This window comes from Bos taurus, chromosome 11, assembly GCF_002263795.3.
Source record: "Bos taurus isolate L1 Dominette 01449 registration number 42190680 breed Hereford chromosome 11, ARS-UCD2.0, whole genome shotgun sequence".
NCBI classification, from domain to species: Eukaryota; Metazoa; Chordata; class Mammalia; order Artiodactyla; family Bovidae; genus Bos; species Bos taurus.
The window spans coordinates 75,147,575-75,173,361 of record NC_037338.1 but is presented as its reverse complement, the minus strand read 5'-3'; the positions used below and the strand labels follow the sequence as shown (position 1 = coordinate 75,173,361).

Here is a 25,787-nt window from a genome sequence, read left to right as displayed (position 1 = left end):
TAAATGTTGGCAAAAGGAAGGAACCACACAGGAGCACAAAGGCAAGAAAGGTATTTGATTCCAAAAAAAAGTTTTTAATTTTACTACATGCCACCCAAATCAGGCATGGTATGTAGAAGACAGTGACCAATGGCTGTTGCTGATAAAACAAGGGAAAACCAGCAGGAAGAAAAAGGTGATTATATGAAAAAGACTAACAAACTTCACAGCTTACTAAGAAACCTCACAAAACTACCTAATTCAGCCATGCAGGTTACCACATGCCCAGGGAAAGATGAAAAAACATGCCTTTTTTTAAAAATGAAATTTGCCTCGCTAATTCTAGTATTTGTAGGTTAGATTTTCTATTAATATATGGATTGAGAACATCTACCTGCTAGCAAAGATACGAGAGTACAGGCAAAGCAACAGACAGTTTAAGTGATAATAAACAATTTTCCAGAGCCATAAGTTAAACAGTGCAGTAATATAGATGTTTCAAACGTATCTGCAAGGTTGAACTACATATATAAGTATCACCAACTGTAAAAGAGTTGAGGGATATTTCTATTTCTTTCCTTTTCTCACCCAAACCTCTCAAAATTAGCACACTGAATAAGATAATGATACCTCATTACCCTTTTTATTTCCAAAGACTCTAGGAAAGCATCTTTATTAGAACTTTTTGAAATTATATTTGAAAACCTAGAGGGCAAAAAATGATCAGGAAAAAAGTCTAAGATAAATACAGAAAAATAAAAAGGCTCAGACTTTCTGGTCCATGAATATATAATTACATGAATCAAGAATTAATCTAATTATATGCAATATCAATAATCAGGGAATAGTTTTCTCTGAAACTTTTAAATGAAAAACATCCTTAATTTCCAGAAAAATTTAAAAACGCTACTAAAACAAATTTCCTTTTTAACTCCTTATTCCATTTTATCTCTGAATGTTAAAATAAACTTTTATATTTTCATTAAATAGTCAACCTGTCCTAATTCTCCCATTTTTGAAATGAAATTCCAGAAAGAATAGACTCTGAGGATAGTATTTAAAAACTGATTAAAAAGTTTAATCATATTGTGTGTGTGTGTGTGTTTTTAATGTAAAGTCAGCTCTTCAACAGTTTCCAGGTAATTTTAAAAGTTGCAGAATAAGATAGTTGTGGTGGTTTAGTCGCTAAGCCATGTCTGACTCTTTTGTGACCCCATGGACTAAAGCCCTCCAGGCTCCTTTGTCCATGGGATTTCCCAGGCAACAATACTGGAGTAGGTTGCCATTTCCTCCTCCAGGGGATCTTCCCGACCCAGGGATCAAACCCGGGTCTCCTGCATTGGCAGGTGGATTCTTTACCACTGAGTCACAACGGAAGCCCCATGGAATAAGATACACTCTGTGAAATCAATTAATTAAATATTTCATAGGAGAAAAATAAAGGCTAGTTTTAGTGAAGCGGCAACTGTCTTGGGAACAAGTGATGCCATTTGATAACTAGAAAAATACTCACCTATAGGGTGTCTTGGATTGGTGGATGTGCAAGGTGTAGTAGAAAACAGAAAAACTGTTATAGAGAAAAAAAGACAGTAGGCCAAATTACTGAACCAACCGTTTCAAAATACCTCTGACATGACCAGCACTCTTGCACAAATAAATGAACGAACACCAGTGTATGTGAATGTTCATTTTGATTCTTTAAACAATATACTTCTGGCCTCTTCCTCTCCCAGACATCAGAGTCCTGTATATAACTTTTTTTTTTCTTTATTTGAAAAAAAACCACAAACTATTTTCTCCAAGTATTGATGATATGAAAGGCAAAAATTGGGCCTTTCATGCAAGGAAGCACTAACAATATAAACTGCACTTGTATTTATGAGTCCTTAGTTCAAAAACTAAACCTCAAATCAGTACACTAGATACCAAATTAAAATTTTCAGTGCATGAAAATCTACTGTATCTTTAAAAAATTAAGAATATACAGCCTATAACAAGCCACTTTAAAAACTGAAAACTAGAGTAATTCCAAATGCAAAGGTGCGTGAAGCAGAAAGCTCCAAGCCAGTACAGTTTTCACTTTTCTAAAAGGGGCTACATGAGAAAAACAACTTTGTATCATCAATAAATTTTCAGAATTTGTCTTGGTCACTTTACAATATTATGAATGTACTAAAATTATAAGACATAAGTAAAAGAAAATTCTTGGGGGCTAATTTATTCTCAATTTTTATAAAAATTAAAAAGTACTATTTAAAGAAGTTTAATTCCTTAAACCATGATATCAAAAAAAAGTTAAAATAATACTATTTCTCCATTATGGATAACTTTCTTCCACATATGTCACTTATTCCATTTTGAGCATCTATGTGAAAATAAGGCACTGCCTGAGGTTTGAAGATTCAGGATTCAAGAAATTAAAAGCCCAATTTCTTTACAAGCATATAAAATCAGCCTGTTAAAAAACACAGCTATACTAGAGTTTCTGAACAATGTGTTTAATACAAATCAACATTTCTTGAAAATTAAAACACCCAAGTTCCTTTTCTAGCAATGAAGATATGTTCATCGCTAAAAACTTCAATAATTTCAGTAAATGTGACACAATTTGGGCCAGGATAATTTGTTTACAACTCCAAGGAAAAAAAAAGTGCTATGGCAAAACACAGATGTGTAGCCATGTACACAAACACAAGAGTATCCCCAGCATACACAGAGTGTTATGGAGAAACCCAGAAATCCTCTTTCACAAACACAACAGAATCCAAAGTATACACATAGGTAAGTATATTAATTCCTTAATGCCATGTAACCAAAACAGATTTTCCCTGAGAATTTCCAGATGTAATTTCTTTCTGGGGAAAAATAAATACTAAAACTTTCACCCTCCAAAAAACCTTACTGACCATGTGAAATTACTCATAACAACATACGGTACCCAAACTCCAAAGCTTTATCGATTCAATTATACCTCGATAGTAATGAAAACAATTAAGTAACACATTCATCAATCACTTTTTTCCTAAATCAGCAATGGAAATGATACAAGAGGGAAAAGAAATACATCTGAAAAAGTCAGTAAAAGGGACTCACAGTTGTTGCTATTTTTAAAACATTTTATTTTTAATTGGAGGATAATTACTTTACTATACTGTGATGGTTTCTGCCATACATCAACAACATGAATCAGCCATAGGTACACATATGTTTCCTCCCTTTTAAACCTCCCCCCACCTCCCTGCCCATTCCACCCCCTAGGTTGTCATAGAGCACCAGCTTTGAGTTCCCTGCATCATATGCAAATTCCCACTGGCTATCTATTTTACATATGGTAATCTCTATGTTTCAATGCTTCTCTCTCAAATCATCCCACCTTCTTCCCCAGCTTTTGAAAGTTCTCTATGTCTGTATCTCCACTGCTGCCCTGTAGATAGATTCATCAGTACCATCATTCTAGATTTCATATGTATGCATTAATATACAATATTTGTCTTTCTCTTTCTGATTTACCTCACTCTGTATAATTTGTCTAGATTTGTCCACCTCATTAGAGCTGCTATTTTTTTCCTTTTATTTATTTATTTTTAATTTTATTTTATTTTTAAACTTTACATAATTGTATTAGTTTTGCCAAATATCAAAATGAATCCACCACAGGTATACATGTGTTCCCCATCCTGAACCCTCCTCCCTCCTCCTTCCTCCCTCCCCACACCATCCCTCTGGGTCGTCCCAGTGCACTAGCCCCAAGCATCCAGTATCGTGCATCGAACCTGGACTGGCATCTCGTTTCATACATGTTATTTTACATGTTTCAATGCCATTCTCCCAAATCTTCCCACCCTCTCCCTCTCCCATTTTTATTTTTTAGAGAGTGTTAACACAGTAAATTTTTTACTGCGGATACTGACATCTCCAGCCTCATTGTAGGGGCTCAACAATTACTTGTGAACTGACTGGGACAACCACAAATCTTCCAGGCTACATCAGTTTTCATTCTCCTACCCTCAGAGTCTTTGGAAAACTATGAAATGCTAAGTAAAATACATACAGACATGTTCACACACAGAGCTACTTTATGAACTCTGGCAATTGTTTCAGTTTTAAATGTCAAACTACTGTCCAGTAATCAGCAAAAACAGCAGTCCCCAACTCTTTTTCAAACTTTTTTTTGGCACAATTTTTCCATGGGGGGTGGGGGAGGCGGCGGGCCATGGATATTGAGATGATTCACGTGCATTACATTTACTATGCAGCTGCTGATCTGACAAGAGGCTTAGCTTAGGCAGTAATGCCAGCAATGGGGAGCAACTGTAAATACAGATGAAATTTCACTCACCTCCTGCTGTGCAGCCCGGTTCCTAACAGCCCACAGACTGGTACCAGCCATGGCCCTGGGGTTAGGAACCCCTGAGCTAAAACTATATTTCTAAGTGTTTATTTACTGAAGACTTAAAATAGTAGCAACTGGGATGCACATTAAAAGTGCAGGTTTCTGGGCTCATCTCAAATTTCATGAATCAGAATCTCTGGGTTTGGAGCCAGAGAATCAGAAATTTTAATAAGCACCCCCAGGAGATTCTCATTCTCATTAAACTTTAAAAAACAATGAGAAAACCCTACAGCAGAAACTAACTCCTTTACCACTTTTCATGCAACCGATAAAATTAATCAATAGCCCAGGCATTCAGAAGAAGAAAAAGTTTTGTCACATATCTGCTTGTGTGAGGATGTTTTAAAGAACAAGCATAAAACTAAACATGATCCCCATGGCATAAAGAAATATGAAGTAGGGCTCTTCCGCTCCTTCCATCTTAACACACATAAATACAAACTTTGAAAGGTTGATTCAAGACTTCTTTCCTTTAAAACTACCTGTCACATTCATGTTGCACTATTAAACAACCGAATTTAATTTGCATTACACATCTCAGAGGAAGAGGTAAAGAAAATCACAGAATAACTTGCCACAGATCAAACCCTTATATTCCACATCTATTTAGAGATAATCTTGTTTACAGAAGGACCAGCTACCAAGAGAAGTAAACCAAAAGGGAAGAAAAGAAAGTGAATATAGGCAAGAGAAGGATAGAGAGAAGGGTTTTTTTGTTTCTCTTTCCTCGGCATTTTGGCAGTTAGACACTCTTTCTCCATAAGGCTTTTTTACCTACTTATACCCAGGCTTGCCAATCTCTTAATTTCTCAAATTAAGAAAAAATTCCTCAATTTCATTATATAATAGTCTATTTTTGAAGAGTTTTCTGGAAAAGACAGTAGTATGTTTTATTATCATAAATAAATTAAAATATGCACTTAAAATTCAAAGTCAGGGATTAACTGGGATGGTTTATGTGGTCTCTGCTCAATATTCAGAGAAAGTCTGAGCTTCAGCTATCAAGACTATAAAATTGAACCAGTGTCTGGGCAGATTAGACATCCATGTGTTGGTCACTCAAGAAGAGGCCGCACTTCCAACCCAAAAGCTCGTAGGTGAAAGCAGAGAAAATGAGCTGTCTTGACCCACTAGATGCAATGGAACATAACCCAAATAACAGGCAGTGGGTTTTGTTGTTTTCCACTACCAAGTGACACTTCTCTCCACCCTCCTCACCAACATGAAAAAAAAAGTATCAAAAGCCAAGATAAGTGAAAGAGACCAAAGTACATGCAGTTAGAATTCAAATTTAGCCCGATGATGCCAAGCAGGATTCAGGGAAAAAAAAACAAACCAAGGATCCCATAAGATCAACATACAGTTTACTATGTATTTCCTAAGATTTCCTTACCTAACATGAAGCCAGTATTATGACTGTGAATATACACATACAGTAGCCATAAGGAACAACTAACCAGACAGAGAATACCCTCTTCATTTTGAAAATGTTCTACCTTCAAAGTGATTTTATCTTTCAGTTTGCCTGAAACTTTCAAATACATGAGTAAAAAGAAAAAAAAATTCTAAACTATATAGCAAAGTGTAAACCAAAATGACAAAGCTTACTCATTCCCCTAATCCTCCAAATTTCTTCCCCCAAACCAAAACAACAATTATTTAACGGGTTTTTTTTGTGGGGGAAGGGTAATTCTTGGATGAAATTTCTTCTTATATATAGACATGGACATATATTTTTTAAGTTTTTTTTTTTTTTAACACAAAGAAGATCATACTTGAATTGACTTACAATATCTAACAATAAGGAGACCACTAATATCTCCTTCATCTTTCCACATCAGCCTATATAAATCTTTTACCTCACTCTTGTTAGACTTCTTAGTATTTCTGTTACTATACTTTAGCCAGTCCACCATAAAAAGGACATTTAGCTTGCTTCTTTTTGTCTTATTATTTGCTAATTATATACAATACTTTGATGAATACCCCTGTACATTCAAGAGTGAATACTTATAGCTAATACATCTTTAGGAAATGTTTCTTAATGTAAATTTCCTGGCTCAAAAAATAAATTTACATTTCCACTCACCAAGTATGAGTGCTCATATATCCAATATTAGGTTTATCAAGCTTTTCATTTTCACAAGTTGATAGTTGTTTAAAATAGTATCTTTCTGCTTTAACATGCTTTTTTTCCACTTATAGGTAAGGCAAAGAATCTTTTCAAAATTTTATTGGTTGCATTTGCCACTTTTTTCTCTCTATAAATGGCATGTTCCTATTTTCCCAATTCTTATTAGGTTGTTATCCTTTCTTCTTCCTGATTTTAATATATTTTTGTATAGCTAGGAAAATTGTCCTTGACATGTGTTGCAAATACAAATCTTTACCAGGTTATATCTATTAATTTTATTTAAAGAAAAGTTTTTTGTCATGAGTAATTAAAAAATTTTATAAAGTCAATTTTGTTCTTATTTTTCTTGGCTTCTATATATTGCTTTGAAATTACTTTCCCATATCCAAGATAATATACTGACCCTGTGAATTATCCTAATACTTTAATAGTTCCATTAACAATCTAGAATTTACTGGGCCTAAATTTTAGGCAGAAAATCCAGTTTTTCTTTTTCCTTCATAGAGCCAGCCAGTTTTCTAAGACTATTTATTAAATAATCCATCTATTCTATGATACAGAGCTTCCCTCGTAACTCAGTCGGTAGAGTCTACCTGCAATGCAAGAGACCTGGGTTTGATTCCTGGCTGGGGAAGACACCCTGGAGAAGGAAATGGCAACCGACTCCAGTATCCTTGCCTGGACAATCTCACTGATAGAGGAGTCTGGCAGGCTATAGTCTATTGGTTCGCAAGAGTCAGACATGACTGAGCGACTAAGTACACATATTCTAAGAAATCAAATGTCATCATCATCATATACTTAACATCATCAGACACTAAATTCTATTTCTACACAGGCCTAAGCATGATTGCTCACTTTTGTTCCATTGTTTGTCAGTGTACTCCTGCACAGGTACAAGTAGTTTATTATTACAGTTCTACTACATCTGTAAACATCTGGTAGGGATATCTCACTACAGTTTCTCCTTTAGAATTCTCCTTGCTATGCTCATATTTATTTTCTAGAGAAAAAAAAAAGAGCCTTTTTTTTTAATGTCTCCTCTTAAATTTGGGGGGGGGGATTATTATTGGGATTGTACTTAATTTATACATTAATTTAGAAGAGAACTCATGGCTCTCCAATGTTGAGTCTTACCAGTCACTAGCTGTATGTAGCAGAAGAGATAAACATGATGATAGCTGTCATTGTTGGGTACTGTATGCCAAGACTATTGGATGAGCTTGTTTCAATAATCAAAATAACCTTATGTGGTACCATTATCTTTGTTTCATAGATGAGAAAATTGAGGCTCACAGAGGTTAAGCAACTTATCTAAGGCCACAAAAAATACAAATGCGCTGAGATTTTAATCTGTGCAATATGATTTGAGTCTACACTTTGAATCATAGTAAATAAAAACGAGGTATGCCTTTTCACTTATACAGCTGTCCTCAAGTGACTTTTTAGCTTTCTTCTTTTAGGCCATACAAATTAACTATTAATTCCTAGGTAAAATTAGTTGCTATTAATATTTTAAATGGAACCTCTCCTTTTATTATGCAGTTGACCCTTGAACACGCAGGGGCTAATCTGTGTATAAGTTATAGTCAGGCCCTCTGGATTTGCAGTTTCTCCACATCCACAGATTTAACCAACCACAGATCTTTTCGTTTTGTAGTTACTGCTGAAGAATATCTATCTATAAGTGGACCCATGCAGTTCAACATTAACTTTGAAATTATCCACCTTACAGAATTCTCTTATTGGCCCTAATAGGTTTTTAGTTAATACTACAATCATATTATTGGCAAAAAAAATTTTTTTTTGTCCACACAGAGCCATGTAGCTCTATCTTTATTTTAATATACTTACTTCCCAGAGGGCTTCCCTGATAGCTCAGTTGGTAAAGAATCCACCTGCAATGCAGAGACCCCAGTTCAATTCCTGGGTCTGGAAGATCTGCTGGAGAAGGGATAGACTACCCACTCCAGTATTCTTGGGCTTCCCTTGTGGCTCAGCTGGTAACGAATCTGCCTACAGTGCAGGAGACCTGGGTTGGGAAAATCCCCTGGAGAAGGGAAAGGCTACCCACTCCAGTATTCTGGCCTGGAGAATGCCATGGACTGTATAGTCCATGGGATCACAAAGAGTCGGACACAACTGAGCGACTTTCACTTTCACTTTACTTCCCAGAAGTATTTTGAGAGGAAATTGTGGTTCATTTAGGTTTTGACATTTGTTGGTTCTGGAGTTTGTTTATTTTTCACCTTTTGTGTCCATACTCTCTTTTTATTCTTTATCTTTGTTCACAGCACTGTGTAGTTTTATTGGCAAGTATTTTGAACTTCAATATGTTCATTCCAATATTTATATTTCCCCACATCTAACTGAATCAATTTTGCATGCCTTAGTAATAGTACATTACTCTTTCGATGTGCTACTAGATAAATTTGGAATATTTATGACCACTGTCTAAGTGAGATTAGTCTACAATTTTCTTTGTATTTCTTTCAAAGTTTTAGCACCATTCTTTTTTATGATTTCACATCTTCTTCTACTATGCTTTGGAACAGTTTAACCAGCATCAAAATAATCTTAACCTTTAAGATTAAAATAATTCACCTGTGAAATTGTTTGGACTCAGTGCTTGTTGACACTCAATTTCTTCTTCCACAACTATTGTCTATTTAGATTCTCTCTCCTCTGAAGTCACCTTATTAATTTATATTTTCCTAGTAAATCACTTGGATTTATTTTAAATGGTACTGAGTTATTCCCGTACTTGCATAAGAACTATAATAATTTTGTCTCACTTAAAAAGAAAAACATGAGCAAACATGTAAATCCACCTTACTGGAGAACACTAACAGCCAGGATAAATTAAATGTATAAAACCTGGAGAAAATCACTGGTATAAAGTTTTTTAGTCAGGCCATGGGTTTTGGGGGAAAAAAAAAAACCTTTAATTAGGACTTTATAAGTAGTGAAGTACTTCTAGGATGTTCATACCCAAAGAACTGTTAAGTAAAAGAGAAATAAATCTGACACTATTGGCCACCTGATGCAAAGAGCTGACTCATTTGAAAAGACCCTGATGCTGGGAAAGATTGAAGGCGGGAGGAGAAGGGGACGATAGATGATGAGATATTTGGATGGCATCACTGACTCAATGGACATGAGTTTGGGTAAACTCTGGGAGTTGGTGATGGACAGGGAGGCCTGGCGTGCTGCAGTTCATGGGGCTGCAAAGAATCGGACACAACTGAGTGACTGAACTGAACTGACTATGAGCTATTTTAAAAAATCTATCTTGCTACAAGGTGCAGAATGGTTGTCAGTTAGATAGTATATGCATTAAATATATATGAACTATAATTGGGGAAAAAAAAAACAACTGTGCAATGCTCTTAAGTGTTACTACTTGAGAGTCTAATCTCTAAAAATAGGCTAAATGTCAAAGTAGAAGATGACACTCAAACATTTAATGAGTACTTACTATGAGGTGGGCACTGTGTCAGAGACACAGAAATGGTGAAGACATGGTCCCTTGGTTCAAAAAACTTATTCCCTTAGCCCCTAGTTCCAACATGACACACTTGTAATAAATTCACAGTTATATATTAAAACGTCAAATTGCTTCATTAGCTAGCAAAGATAAAGTATTGGAAAATTGATTATTGATTGAAATTGACACTTGATTAAAACAAATACATATAATTTTTAAATTGCTATCAGTTTTCTAAACTAATTTTAAATCTTGGCTTTCTCAAACTTGACATTATCTCCCTTACTTAAGGCTCTTAAATACAGACAGAAGCTTAAAGAGTCTCTGTAAAAAGGGTCAAAAAAAGGCAAAAAGAAGTTCCTTTTCTATACTGTTTAATAAAGCTTTAATACAAGAAATAGTATTAAAATTTCAGAAAAAAATGAAGTATCATGGAAAAACTGATCTCATTTTAAAAAACCAAAAGGATCCTTTGCCTTAATATAAGAATGCTAACAACCAACAAAAAGTTAATATTTATATTACTGTTCTTTGAAAAAAATTTATCTATCAAACACTATTGTGATATAAATAATAAGAAAGTTGGAAGTACTCTAATATAGTGCAAACCTACCTGTGCACATGATTCTTCAGGTGTTTTGGCACTAACTGAATAAAGTGCTGGGAGATCTAGTCTATGCACAGAGAATTTTTCTAGAGTGTGCAAAAGTGCTGGAGCAAGGTGAGAAGTTTGACCTGAGCCTCGTTCTCCAGATAGCAATAACCTTGGCCTGTAAGAGGTTGGCTGATGATATGGTGACCTGCAATACACATAAGATATAATTATTATTTCAAAACCATACACTCTGAAGATCAAGATGAAATATTAGGTAAATATTTACATAAAAGAATGTAACACCAAATTAACAGAGCTTTTTCTTCTCTCTCACTTTTTAAGTATAGTGAATCATTTTTTCATTAATTACAGTTTTAAAATATTGATCTCTCTGATCACATTAACAACAAAGACATAAAAGTATAAAAATCCATTCTGAAAGAAAGTCAGAATACCTGGGCATTCATCTTCTCATACCACATATATTAACTTGGAAAATGCTTCAGATACTAAGTATGATCTAGTTTATTAATTATCCAAGGTCAAATGTTAAGAATTCCACTTCTCCAACAAAGATATACATCTAAAGATTATTCCAAATGTAGGGCTTTCTTTATTAATGGTTTCTTTCTTTATTAATGGTAGACTACATACATATTTTGCAATTTTTAAAGTAGAAAAAAAAAAAAAGTAGGACTTCTTTAGTGGCAGCAATTTTGTTTCTAGGCCAATAAAAACTAACTGGTCTTAACTTAGTAGATAACATCTAAAGCCCTACACCAGAAAAGGCCAACTGAGGATAACATATTAAACCAAAATCAACTTGTATTTTCAAGATTCTACAGCACCACTAAAAAGATAAATGAAACAAGTTTATCTAATATCACTGTACATAATGCAGGAAATTCTAAGCAATGCAATAATAATAAAGCAAATTTTAAAATGGAACTAATGGAAAGAAATAGGACAAACACTGTTATTTGTAAAGAACATGATTATACACTAGAAAATCCAAGAGGATCAACTAATCACTGCCATAGCCTACCACCAAGAAAATGACTGAAGATGGAAATAGAAAAACTGATTTTCCTAAACACCATCAATAACCAATATAAAGAAGGAAAGAAGATTCTATTTGCAACTGTAAAAATACAAATGATAAACAACACTAAATATACAAATCATAAACAATAATAAAAAATCTATACAAGAGAGATGCAGAACTATTTGGAATACATCATGGACCTGAATACAGAAGTCAAATTTTCCTATGCATTTACACCTAGCTATTGTTAACTATAAGGCAAAGGCTACCCACTCCAGTATTCTGGCCTGGAGAATTCCATGACTGTATAGAATACAGTAGATTGTACAGAATACTCTACAGTGACTGTATAGTTCATGGGGTCACAAAGAGTCAGACATGACTGAGCAACTTTCATTTTCACTATTGTTAACTATGGTTAGTTCATGGTATTTTATTTTACAGATTTTTAAAAATGCAAATCAAAAATCCTAAAATAAAATTTGATGCAGGAGGGAGATTTAAAACATCCTTGCAACATTATTAAATAAATAATCATTATTAAATAAATAATCAAGTAAAAATATCAAGTGGAAAAGTGTGCAAGCTTCAATTTCAGAACATTTAAACCTATTTTAGTAACTAGAACTTCATACAGATTTCTTGTTTAATTTTCATAACAATTCTATGAAATACATAAGTCTCCTCTTACTAAATAGTAACGAACCCAAGGCTCAGAGAAGTTTGCTATAAGATTACACAACTCAGTGTCCATATAACTGCAAAGCCCAGGTTCTAAAACAGTACGTAAAGATGTGCCTTACTTTATACTGACACATATTACAGAACAGAATAACAGAATGTATAATACACCAGAGAAAAGAAACCCTGATCAGTGGAACTTAATAGCAGCCCAGAAAACAAATCACAGTAATTGAAAAAATTTTATATAAGATAATAAGCATAAAGATAAATGGAACAAAGATGAACCATAACACAAATATTGTTTTAAAATAGGAAGGATACAGATCTTCATTTCACAGAACAAAATGAATTCTAACATAGAAGCAAAAAAACAAAAGATTCATGTGTTTTTAATTCATAAAAATCTAAAAACATTTGTTATTCAAAAATTATATCTGAACTACAATCAGACATCACCTCACACTGGTCAGAATGGCCATCATCAAAAAAGTCTACAAACAATAAATGCTGGGGAGGGTGTGGAAAAAAGGGAAGGCTCTTGCACTGCTGGTGGGAATGTAAATTGATACAGCCTCTATGGAAGATGGTATGGAGATTCCTTTAAAAACTAGGAATAAAACCACTATATGACCCAGCAATCCCACTCCTATGCATATACCTTGAGGAAACCAAAACTGAAAAAGACACATATATCCCATTGTTTACTGCAGCACTATTTACAATAGCTAGAACATAGATGCAACCTAGATGTCCATGGACAGATAAACGGATAAAGAAGTTGTGGTATATATACACAATGGACTATTAGTCATAAAAAGAAATGCATTTGAGTCAGTTCTGATGAGGTGGATGAACTTAGAATCTATTATACAGAGTGAAGTGAGTCAGAAAGAGAAAGATAAATATTGTATTCTAATGCATATATATGGAATCTAGAAAAGTGGTACTGAAGAATTTATGTACAGGGCAGCAGTGGAGAAACAGGCATAGAGAACAGACTTAGGGACTTCAGAAGAGGGGAGGAGAGGGTGAGATGTATGGAAAGAGTAACATGGAAACTTACATTACCACATGTAAAATGGATAGCCAACGGGAATTTGTTGTATAGCTCAGGAAACTCAAACAGGGGCTCTGTATCAATCTAGAGGGGTGGGATGGGGTGGGCGATGGGAGACTGATTCAAAAGCGAAGGGATATATGTGTGCCTATGGCTGACCGATGTTGAGGTTTGACAGAAAACAACAAAATTCTGTAAAGCAATTATCCTTCAATAAATTTTAAAAAATTACAATCTGAACCAAACAGCAAACAATCAAATACGATAATTAAATTTGCCATTAACAGAACTGATTTTAACGCATAAAGAGCTTATATGCACAGTATTTTAACCAAAACTACCTTCTTATACAAAGGATGTAAACAATTCAAAAAGAAAATAGAAAGAAGTAACTTTTTAAAAATGATCATTCATTTAACAATTTTTGACTACTTCCTATGTTGAATGCCTTGGCCCAAAGTATCCACCAATACACTGTTACTACAGAGCTCATGACTCAGTGTATTTATTGGAAAAAGGAAATAAATTAATAAGCAACAACCTTTGAGTACATGGTGCTATTAGAGACTCACAGATAACTTTCCTGAAAAAGCGTTACGGAAGCACAAAAATCCAACAGATCAAAGGCAGAAAGCATGAATTTCAAGAAATACAAACAGGATGTACAAAGGAACAGAGGCCAAAAAAATCTCTTGCCCTTTGGGGTAGTGGATATAGTTCATTACAGCCAGCTTCTTTCAAGGTTTTAGGATAATGTAGGGGTAAAGATCAGAGAAGGCAATGGCACCCCACTCCAGTACTCTTGCCTGGAAAATCCCATGGACGGCGGAGCCTGGAGGGCTGAAGTCTGTGGGGTCACAAAGAGTCTGACACAACTGAGTGACTTCATTTTCACTTTTCACTTTCATGCATTGGAGAAGGAAATGGCAACCCACTCCAGTACTCTTGCCTGGAGAATCCCAGGGACGGGGGAGCCTGATGGGCTGCCGTCTATGGGGTCACACAGAGTCGGACACGACTGAAGCGACTTAGCAGCAGCAGCAGCAAACAGTAGGAAAGATGACCAGTTAGAGGTATGCTATATGATAACTCAGGCATGAGATGTTAATAACAGTGTAGACAAGAATACTAGCAGAGGAGGTAGAAGGAAGAGCTTGAGATTAGACTTATTTAGTAAGAAAAATCTGTAGGACTGGGTCATTTACTGGATATAGAAGGGAAGAAAGAGAAGGAGTTGAGAATGGTGTCCAATTTCAGTCAGGACAATGGAATGGATAGTAGCTCAGAGGACTGATGGGAAGAGAAGGAGAGACACAAGCAAGCACACACTGAAAGATCTGTGACACAATGTAGGGTGACAGGCAGCTGGACAAAGCTTAAAACCCAGAAGTGATGGAGGCTTGAGAAAGATCTGATAGTTACTATCAAAGGTGACAAATAATGAAAATATTCAGAAACATCATTTATCTATTAGATTGGTAAACTGAAGATTATAATACTCTTGTTAGTAAGTAGATGGTGGGAAAATTGGTATTCTCATGAATAGTGAGAATGGAAAAAAGCACAACTTTCCGAAATTAAATATGGCAAATATATGCCAAAATGTAATACATCCAAGGATATTCTATAATGCATTCTACTCCCAAAGATTCCCTTATCTCTGAGTGCTCTCTACATTTTTTCCCACAGTAGTTATCTTCTAACATTTCATCTAGCATGCTGACTGTTTTACTGTCTGTCTACATCTGAAATGAAAGTTGAATAAGGGCAGGCATCTTAACATGGATCCAATTACCTAGAGCAACATCTGGCACACAATAAGCACTTGACAAAAGATCCGCAGGAGTGAAAGACTACATGAAAGAATGAATGGTTCATATACATAAAAAGGTATTATTTTCATCTATCTAGTTGGTAAAGATTTTAAAAGACAAACAGTGCTCAGAAATGAAAAGGGAATAGAAACATAACCCTTTCATACATTAGTGATGAAATATAAATTGGTACAACCTTTCTGGAAGGCAATTTAACAACCTCTATCAGATTTTTAAACATATATATACACTTTGACCACAGCATCAGTTTTTAAAATCTTCCCTAAGGTCTGCATCAGAAAATGGTATAAAGATATATACTTAGAGAGATGTCTATCATAAATAAGTACTGTTTATAAAATAGGAAAAGTGGAAACTTCCATTTCTATCAATAAGGTTATTATAAACTGTGAAACATTTAAAAAATACTATGCAGTTACTGTTTTAAAATAATGACATTAGACATATATTGACATAAAATAAAATTCCAAACATAGTTAGGAGGGAAAGGCAAGTTACATTAAAAGTCTTATAGAAGAATATAAATTATATAAAGTAATATATGGGTCTGTCTATATGGATAGCAAGAATACCAAAGTGTGGTCACCAAAATGTTAACAAATATTACCTTCAGGTGCTTGGGCTTTAATTTTACTTTCTTCTTTAAGCTCTTTTTTACTTGAATTCTCTACAGAGTATATCATCTTTCTAATCAAAAAAAACAAGGCTATTTTCATTTGGAGAACCTCAGAAAGTTCTGTTTTTAATCCCTTTATGGTAATATACAGTAAGAAAGAAAACTTATTTTCCATCATAAGGGTTCTTTACCAGATCGATAGGCCTTAAATACTTTGACTTCTATTTCATCGTAAATATAAAGAAAAGATTTCAACAGTTTTAGGAAACTAATCCAGAAACAGAAACTCACCATCAATGCCTGAGCTAGCGTTACTGACACCAGCATTCAAGTCATGCTTTCTACTTGTCCAGCATCTTTTCTGTATTAATCTGGCATGCTAACACATGTTGCTCAAACAAAAAAGCCAAACCAAACCAAATCAACAAAAACAAAATACGTGTGCAACCCTTATTAAAGGCTTATACTTCTTGGAAAGTGTGAAAAATCATATTGTCCAACCTACGAATAAAAACCTATTAAGCTTAGAAATCAATTTGGAAACCACATAGTACAACAGAAGGAATATGATCCCAGGAAACAAACAGTACCAAGTCTGCCCCCTGCTAGCAGCATGATCATGGGCAATTTACTTAACTTCTTTGTACTTCAGTTTCCTCATCTATAAAATGATGATACCACAAATGCTAAATGACTGTTGAGAGGCCTATATGTATTACCATATATGAAGCCCCAGCTTTATACACCTACCACATGTCTAGTTTGTAATAAGCAACAAATGCTAACTCCTATACTCAAAAGGACAGCAACTGTCACCATTTTTTCTGTGAAGCATTTCTGGACTTCCCTATGCAAACCTGTTAGTTCTGTTTTCAAAACACCAGCCATATCCTAATGCTTGTCAACCGCAAGAACAAGAACTTTTCCAGAATAAGAACTATATCTTATTCATGTTTCCAGCACCTAGTACAGTGCCTGGCACAGGGTTTAAAAAAAAATGGCAGAATGAGTAAATAAACAAACTAATTTTATCAAAACATCTCTTTAAAAAGTTCATCCTAGGATACAGCTGTCTCACTACGAAATCAAAGTCAAATCAATGAATTGGAAAAGCTTATGCAAAAGAGCAATTTCTTCAGAAAGGCTAAATCAAACAAAATAAACCATGGCACTGATATACATTAAGTCAGGGACAGAATGTTCTTAATATAAAATTTAAAAACTTGTCTTTTGATAGTTTCTTGGCTTCTACTATGTATTTCAAATTCAAACAACTAAAACTGTTAAAACAAATAGCACACACACAGCTAACCAGGTGAAAGTCAGAAAAAAATGATCATTTGGTTTTCCCTTAATAAACAGATTTGTAAAATTACTAAAATAGTGTAAGAAAACTTCCCAGAGGGCATAAAAGAAAGGCTCTGCCAGTGGAATACAAAAGTTTCTAACAGGATAGTTTGCTGTTAAAGAGTAAATTAAAGTGATTTAGTCTCATTTTAAAAACTGAAAAACAAGGAAGGGTTATCAATGCAAATAATCAAATTAACATTTCACCAAAATCTACATGAGAGAAACTTCATTAATGTTGAAGACTTAAATTCATTCAAAATCACTCTAAAGAAACATTACTTAAAAAAATACACACAATGTCTTCTAAAAGAAGTCCTATTAGACCTACCTGACTGGAGCATTATGGTTCTTCAACTATCCTGGTAATTATGTAAATGTAAGTGATGATGCTGTCACTATGTGAAAACTATTTAATCTCTTACTTTAAAATTACATTAGCACTAAAATTGTTTATCTATTGAAGTGTATAGCAAAAGCTGCTTTACTATAAGTAAAGGTAAATAGAAAAAACATAAAATCTAAATTAGAAAGTGTAAACTAATGAGGTTTTGGACAATCAGAAAGTTATTGATTTAATTACTAAGCAATTTCTAACTCAAAATCTCTTTATTACTCTAGAGTCCTAAATTATCATGTGAAACTTATTACAATCAAAATACTCTAGATCACAGTAAATATTTCATTTCTGTTCAGTTGAACTAAAAAGCAAGAATACTGGGGACATGGATTGACTTTCAAAAGATAACCCTTCCTTCCACGCTACTCAAAAAAAAAAAAGAATCCCACAATCAGTTTAAGGAAAAATATCTTTAGGTGACCAATAAGCCAAATTACTACCACATAAAAACAAAAGCACAATATAAATTTTTCAGAATTATGTCCAAACAACAGAAAAAAAAAGTCCTCAAGTTATAACCATAAGTAAAAATATACTGCAATTCTAACCATAAAGTAGTAAAAGTCACTCTAAGTTGAAAAAAATTTGATATAAATTGCTTACATTGTAAAATGAAGATAAGGTTTATGTACAGCAGCAGCTGATGACTGTTTCTTTGGTGATCCTGAGTGACAACTTGTCTCAAAAATTGATAAAGCATTCTCATCTTCACTGTCATCTAAAATCAAAGTTTCTATATCTGTTTTAAAAAGAACACAAAGATTATGAGGCTTAAGAAATCATTTAATATTACTGACCTACCAAAGCTAAGGAAAACTGCTTAAAAGAACAAGTGGCAGTAACAAGTAATCTATCAAATAACACAAACTGACCAGGCAAATTGACAAACTACAGTATTTTGAGTAAGTTTACAAATGGAACCAATGTAATTCTTTCACCTTTACAGACTACTTAAGTATTATGAGATACATTTTTGGAGAATAACTAAAAGAAGTCTGGAAAAGAAATGGCACTCTCATAAAGTTCTCACCTACTTACTAAGAATCTCTAAGTTAATTTTTACCAAAACCAGTACATTTAATATAAAATGGTTTAATAGAGTCATTGAAGTATGGCCCAGTTCTTACAAAAGCAACAAGGAATAAATTGACCTTTATTTTTCTCACATGGCATACACACACATATTTCAAGGAAAATCTAGTGGAGAAGCAATTGCACCCCACTCCAGTACTCTTGCCTGGAAAATCCCATGGACAGAGGATCATGGTGGGCTGCAGTCCATGGGGTCACTACGAGTCAGACACGACTGAGCGACTTCACTTTCACTTTTCACTTTCATGCATTGGAGAAGGAAATGGCAACCCGCTCCAGTGTTCTTGCCTGGAGAGTCCCAGGGACCGGGGAGCCTGGTAGGCTGCCGTCTATGGGGTCGCACAGAGTTGGACACGACTGAAGTGACTTAGCAGCAGCAGCAGTCTAGTTAAGAAGGGACTCAGGAATTTAGTGGCAAAAAAGCCAATCTTAGAAAACACACTCATTCAAATAACATTAGTCTCTTTATGGGTCTTAAGTTACTGCTCAATGAACAACTGGAACTAAAATTCCTATTGAGAGTGCCATACTTAAGTATTTACCTAGACTACAACCTAAAGTATTATAGCTGTAATTCATACATACTTAACAAAAGTGTCAATTCATTCAATAAAAAGCAATGCTACATGTATAGGAGAAATGGGAAGAAATTAAAATTGACAGAAATCATACCCTTTCCCAAAGAAAACAAGGAAAAAAAAAGGAAAAAAAGAGGCATGCTTTCTAAAATGAGATCATGAATTGTGCTGGCAGACAGAGCACAGTTCAGTGGCTTTTAAAAGTCAAATATTTAACATGACTAATATTATAAACATTAATCAAATAATTAAGTACCATTTGATTGATAATTCATATACAAAGACACTTGCTAAGAAAAACATTAAAGACCAAAATAATCCAGAATAATATACCTAAATAACTAAAAAATATTATTAATAATCAAAGTGATTTCTTCCTTCCACTGGCATATGAAGAAAAAAAATGGATCTAAAGCATACTTAATACTTATGGGGAAAAAAGTGGTAAGAAAACATAGCTAATAATGTCATAACAAAATTCTCAAATGGAAATAAAGAAGTTATAATCTTTCAGAAGAGAAGGTAGATTTTTATGATTTTCTAAAGGCAACATAGATTTTTTTAATTAGGGAAAATATACAGATTCTCGATTATGAAAATCAGAGACAAGAAATGTACAGCTCATGACAGAGTAGCTGGCTCACATATAGTATCTATTCTCCTCATTTGACAAATTTAAGAAATCAAGTAATCAATGTGATATTTCATGAGAATCTACCCTAAAAAATAAAGTTTCTGAAAAATATATTTATAACAGCAAAATTCATTGATTACGATGATTTCTAGTCTATATAACAGTTATAATGTTAACATAATTCACTAACAATTTTCTATACAGTGAAAACTACATGCTAAACAAAGAAAATTAAGACAATTTTTAAAAATTGCTGTCTTCAAAGTTCATGGGCTTTACTTTGATTAGCGTACAAACCTAAAATTTTCCTATAAATGAGTAGCATTTTCTGAAGTAGCTTTCTATTTTTTTCTCAAATCCAAACTACAGTCATGAGGCCAGAAATCAAGACCATCTATAATCAGGTTCTACTTTATTCCCTCACCAATAAACTGTGGAAAATTCTGAAAGAGACGGGAATACCAGACCGCCTGACCTGCCTCTTGAGAAACCTATATGCAGGTCAGGAAGCAACAGTTAGAACTGGACATGGAACAACAGACTGGTTCCAAATAGGAAAAGGAGTATGTCAAGGCTGTATATTGTCATCCCGCTTATTTAACTTATATGCAGAGTACATTATGAGAAACGCTGGGCTGGAAGAAGCACAAGCTGGAATCAAGATTGCCAGGAGAAATATCAATAACCTCAGATATGCAGATGACACCACCCTTATGGCAGAGAGTGAAGAGGAACTAAAAAGCCTCTTGATGAAAGTGAAAGAGGAGAGTGAAAAAGTTGGCTTAAAGCTCAACATTCAGAAAATGAAGATCATGGCATCTGGTCCCATCACTACATGGGAAATAGATGGGGAAACAGTGGAAACAGTGTCAGACTTTATTTTTGGGGGCTCCAGAATCACTACAGATGGTGATTGCAGCCATGAAATTAAAAGACGCTTACTCCTTAGAAGAAAAGTTATGACCAACCTAGATAGCATATTGAAAAGCAGAGACATTACTTTGCCAACAAAGGTCCGTCTAGTCAAGGCTATGGTTTTTCCAGTAGTAATGTATGGATGCGTGAGTTGGACTGTGAAGAAAGCTGAGCACCGGAGAACTGATGTTTTTGAACTGTGGTGTTGGAGAAGACTCTTGAGAGTCCCTTGGATTGCAAGGAGATCCAACCAGTCCATTCTAAAGGAGATCAGCCCTGGGTGTTCTTTGGAAGGAATGATGCTAAAGCTGAAACTCCAGTACTTTGGCCACCTCATGCGAAGAGTTGACTCACTGGAAAAGACTCTGATGCTGGGAGGGATTGGGGGCAGGAGGAAAAGGGGACGACAGAGGATGAGATGGCTGGATGGCATCACCGACTCGATGGACGTGAGTTTGAGTGAACTCCGGGAGATGGTGATGGACAGGGAGGCCTGGCATGCTGCGATTCATGGGGTCACAGAGTCGGATGGAACTGAACTGAACTGAATAAACTACACTCCATTAGCACATACTATGGAGTGCTGTGCCAATAATAGCAATATGATGAGCTAAATCCAGAGGGACATTATTACAACATGGTTAAGAGCACTGCCTCTGGAGTTGGGCTCCCTGGATTTGAGCAAGACCTAGAACTTACTAAGTGACCCTATATAAGTGAATATCTTCATTTTTGATAGAGTAAGAGTACCTACCCCACAAGATTGTTATGAGGATTAATAAATGACAATTTATGTAAGCACTTTATAATAATAAGAGAAATGTAAACCAATACTATTACAGTCAACTTTCCTAAAGATGCTAACACTCCTATATTAAGATAGTCAGATAGTCCCAAGAGTGAACAAACAGAACAAGTATCCATTCATTATTCTTACAGACACTGAGTAGGCAACTACTGTATGCTAGGCATATGCTAGGCCTAGAATACAGTGGCAAATGAAATAGATACATCTCCTATATTCATGGCAAATATAAAAGAGTAACACACAAATACTTTTATAAGGATATTCAATTTATTTACTTATGCCCATACTTATCATTTTAACAATATGAAAAGAGAATTTATACTACCTTCTTTCTTATCACTCTGGCTAATCTCAGCATGAGGAAACACTTTTTGCAGGACGGCTAGGATGTTGTTGAAGCTTCTTTCCAGCAGTGGTTTTATGATGGGAGACAGTGCATGTCCCGAAGACATGACAGCACGCTGGGAAGCAGGCACAATATTCTGCATTGCATGATAAAAATCTTGGGCGTTGAGCACAATTGAGGAAACATCTAGCTGCAGTTTATGACTGCTAGCATAGATCTGGGGATAACGCCTCCGGAGGGCAATCAGGGCAGCTTCAGTGCACAGGGCCTTGATATCAGCTCCACAATAGCCTAATGCACAAAAGGAAAAGGATAATAAAGGTAAGTCCAGTTTTCCAAGTACCAGTTATATTTTGCAAATATGCACATCTTTATCCAAAAAACTAATACTAAATCAGTTATTATGGGCAATTTTACTAGCAAAATGAAAAATGACCCTTTAAAAACACCTAATAAAACCATTTATTCATTAACTAAAAATGCTTTGAATATGTTAACAGATACATAAACTAATGATATTAAAAGAAGTCATATATTTTTGTGCCAAAACCACTGATTATAATGTTCATCTTTCTTCAAGAAAGGTTTTAAGAAAAATAACATCATATCAATCCTTCATCAATATTCCTAATCATCAGTTTAGTCCTTAAGGCATTAGTTTTCCATAAATTTTTCTAATATTACTTATTTCAAACATATATAATGGAGCAGTACAAAGTAGTATACATAAGCAGAAACTTCGAAATCAGAGCTATTCTACTACCAACTCTGAGTGCAAGGTAGAAGCGGGTTAATATCTAAGTATCCCCAAAACTATAAAGTTGTAAGCATCTCTGATAATTCCAAAGGTATTAAAAGGAATGAGAATTCTTCCATTTTTCACATTAATTTCCTTTTTATATTTACTTTTAAAGCGATTGATAATCTAGTTCAAAGGGCTACAGAGACATGAGGCATCATCCATCATTAAGTTAAATAACTGATCGAGCTGCCAGTAAACTCAGTCATTTCATTCATTTGAGCAACAAATACATAGAAAAATATATGAACTGTTCGGTCTTTAACACAAAACAAAGGAGAAAAACTCAAACTAGTCACGGTTGGTTTTTTACATTACCAATCAAATCTACATTTGGCCACCTTTGTCAATTATGCCAGCAGGGGGAACCACTCAAACTAGTTACAGAACATTAGTCCCTAAGCTCTTCCAGGAATGTTATCAGATTTATTTCATTTTATATCTTACAATGACCTTGTAGAACACTTAAATACTGAAATTAAAATGGTGATTAGACAGGAAAACTACAAGCAGAGAAGAAATACTCCCAGATTAACTGGCAGAAAAAGAACATTAAGGAACAAAACCATATAAATCAAACTGACTCACACATCTATAATAAACTATATCCCTATTATCAGTAAAGATCACCTTAATCAAGTCCTACATGCAACAGAAAACTCCTTACCCTGCTCTCCTTTTTCCACAGTACTTATCACCTTATCATTTACCTAATATTTTTATTATGTGCCTTCCCCAACTAGAAAATGACCTCTAGATTATTTGTCTTGTTCACTAACTGTTTATCTATCTCAAATACCAAGAACAATGTCTGGCCTGGCATTCAATAGATACCCAATAATTTCCTGAGTGAAAGAATGCATGAAAAGAGAAAAGAGTAACAGCAACGTTATAGTCTGGAAACATAAAACCGTTAAGTTACCATGTATTACAGGAAAGGGGGAACAATGAATCATATCTACTAGGCTTCTTTTTTTTTCCCAAGAAATTTAAGCTCTTTTATTATTAAACCAACTTACTGGGACTAAAAATTTCAACTAAAATTATTAAGTATTCTATTTTTAAAAGGAACATTTATTAAGAGGTAGGGGAAAACTTACTATGTCCTATGACAATTTAATTCAGAAAAGGATAAGCAGATGAAGCTTGGACACTGTCCCATATCAGCAATCAATTTCCCAAAAATTCCTCAGAAAAAAACAAGTTTACCACTCAGTTCAGTTCAGTCGCTCAGTAGTGTGGTTGCAACCCCATGGACTGCAGCACACCAGGCTTCCCTGTCCTTTACCAACTCCTGGAGCTTGCTCAAACACATATCCATTGAGTCGGTGATGCCTTCCAACCATCTCATCCTCTATCGTCCTATTCTCCTCCAGCTTTCAATCTTTCTCAGCATCAGGGTCTTTTCCAATGAGGCAGTTCTTTACATCAGGTGGCCAAAGTATTGGAGCTTCAGCTTCAGCATCAATCCTTCCAATGAATATCCAATTCCTTTAAGATTGATTGGTTTGATCTCCTAGCAGTCCAAGGGACTCTCAAGAGTCTTCTCCAGCACCACAGTTCAAAAGCATCAATTCTTTGGCACTCAGCTTTCTTTATGGTCCAACTCTCATATCCATACATGATTACTGGATAAACTATAGCTTTGACTATATGAACCTTTGTAAGCAAAGTAATATCTCTGCTTTTTAATATGCTGTCTAGGTTGGTCATAGCTTTTCTTTCAAGGAGCAAGTGTCTTTTAATTTCATAGCTGCAGTCATCAAGTGCAGTGATTTTGGAGCCTAAGAAAATAAAGTCTGTCACGGTTTCCACTGTTTCCCCATCTATTTGCCATGAAGTGATAGGACCAGATGCCATGATCTTTGGGTTTTGAATGTTGAGTTGTAAGCCAAGTTTTTTCACTTTCCTCTTTCACTTTCACCAAGAGGCTCTTTAGTTCCTCTTCACTTTCTGCCATAAGGGTGGTGTCATCTGTATATCTGAGGTTATTGATATTTCTCCCGGCAATCTTGATTCTATCTTGTACTTCCTCCAGCCCAGCGTTTCTCACGATGTACTCTGCATATAAGTTAAATAAGCAGGGTGACAATATATTAGCCTTGATGTACTCCTTTCCCAATTTGGAACCAGTCTGTTGTTCCATGTCCAGTTCTAACTGCTGCCTCTTGACCTGCATATAGGTTTCTCAGGAGGCAGGTAAGGTGGTCTATTCCCATCTCTTGAAGAATTTTCCACACTTTGTTGTGATCCACACAGTCAAAGACTTTAGTGTAGTTAATGAAGCAGAAATAGATGTTTTTCTGGAATTCTCTTGCTTTTTCTATGATCCAGCGGATGTTGGCAATTTGATCTCTGGTTCCTTTGATCTCTGCCTTTTCTAAATCCAGCTTGAACATCTGGAAGTTCATGGTTCACGTACTGTTGAAGCCTCACTTGGAGAATTTTGAGCATTACTTTACTAGCCTGTGAGATGAGTGCAATTGTGTGGTAGTTTGAGCATTCTTTGGCATTCCCTTTCTTTGAGATTGGAATGAAAACTGACCTTTTCCAGTCCTGTGGCCACTGCTGAGTTTTCCAAATTTGCTGGCATATTGAGTGCAGCACTTTCACAGCATCATCTGTTAGGATTTGATATAGCTCAGCTGGAATTCCACAACCTCCACTACCTTTGTTCATAGTGATACTTTCTAAGGCATCACTTGACTTTGCACTCCAGGATATCTGGCTGTAGGTGAGTGATCACACCATCACTCTCTCATTTTATTTTCTACTTCTTAAGGAATGAACATCCCCCCCCCAAAAAAAACTATCTTTTCCTGTTCCATACATATCTGTGACATTAATTCCACAAAGTAACTGTAGAACACTAGCTCAGACATAAATTAATCAAACAATCCATTTCAGAGGAAGTAAAGAATAAACTATCACCTTCAAAAAAATATAAACCACACTCCTTTTACTTCTTTAAAAGTATATACAGTTACTGAACATCCTATATGATTCAATTTTTAAGTGCTAAAAGTCTAAGTTAAAAAGGAAA

General features: G+C 35.0%; 1 protein-coding gene across 5 annotated transcripts in view; it reads right to left on the bottom strand.

The window, feature by feature from the left end:
- Positions 1–25,787, bottom strand: part of ATAD2B (ATPase family AAA domain containing 2B) — a 142,364-nt gene that overhangs the window by 60,605 nt on the left and 55,972 nt on the right. For all 5 annotated transcript variants that reach the window (XM_010810207.4, XM_010810209.4, XM_005212980.4 and 2 more), the window contains 3 exons: positions 21,925–22,236; positions 18,176–18,311; positions 10,607–10,793 (listed from right to left, as the gene is read on the bottom strand). In XM_010810207.4, coding sequence (XP_010808509.1) covers positions 10,607–10,793; positions 18,176–18,311; positions 21,925–22,236 — 635 coding nt within the window. The remainder of the gene's footprint in view (positions 1–10,606; positions 10,794–18,175; positions 18,312–21,924; positions 22,237–25,787) is intronic.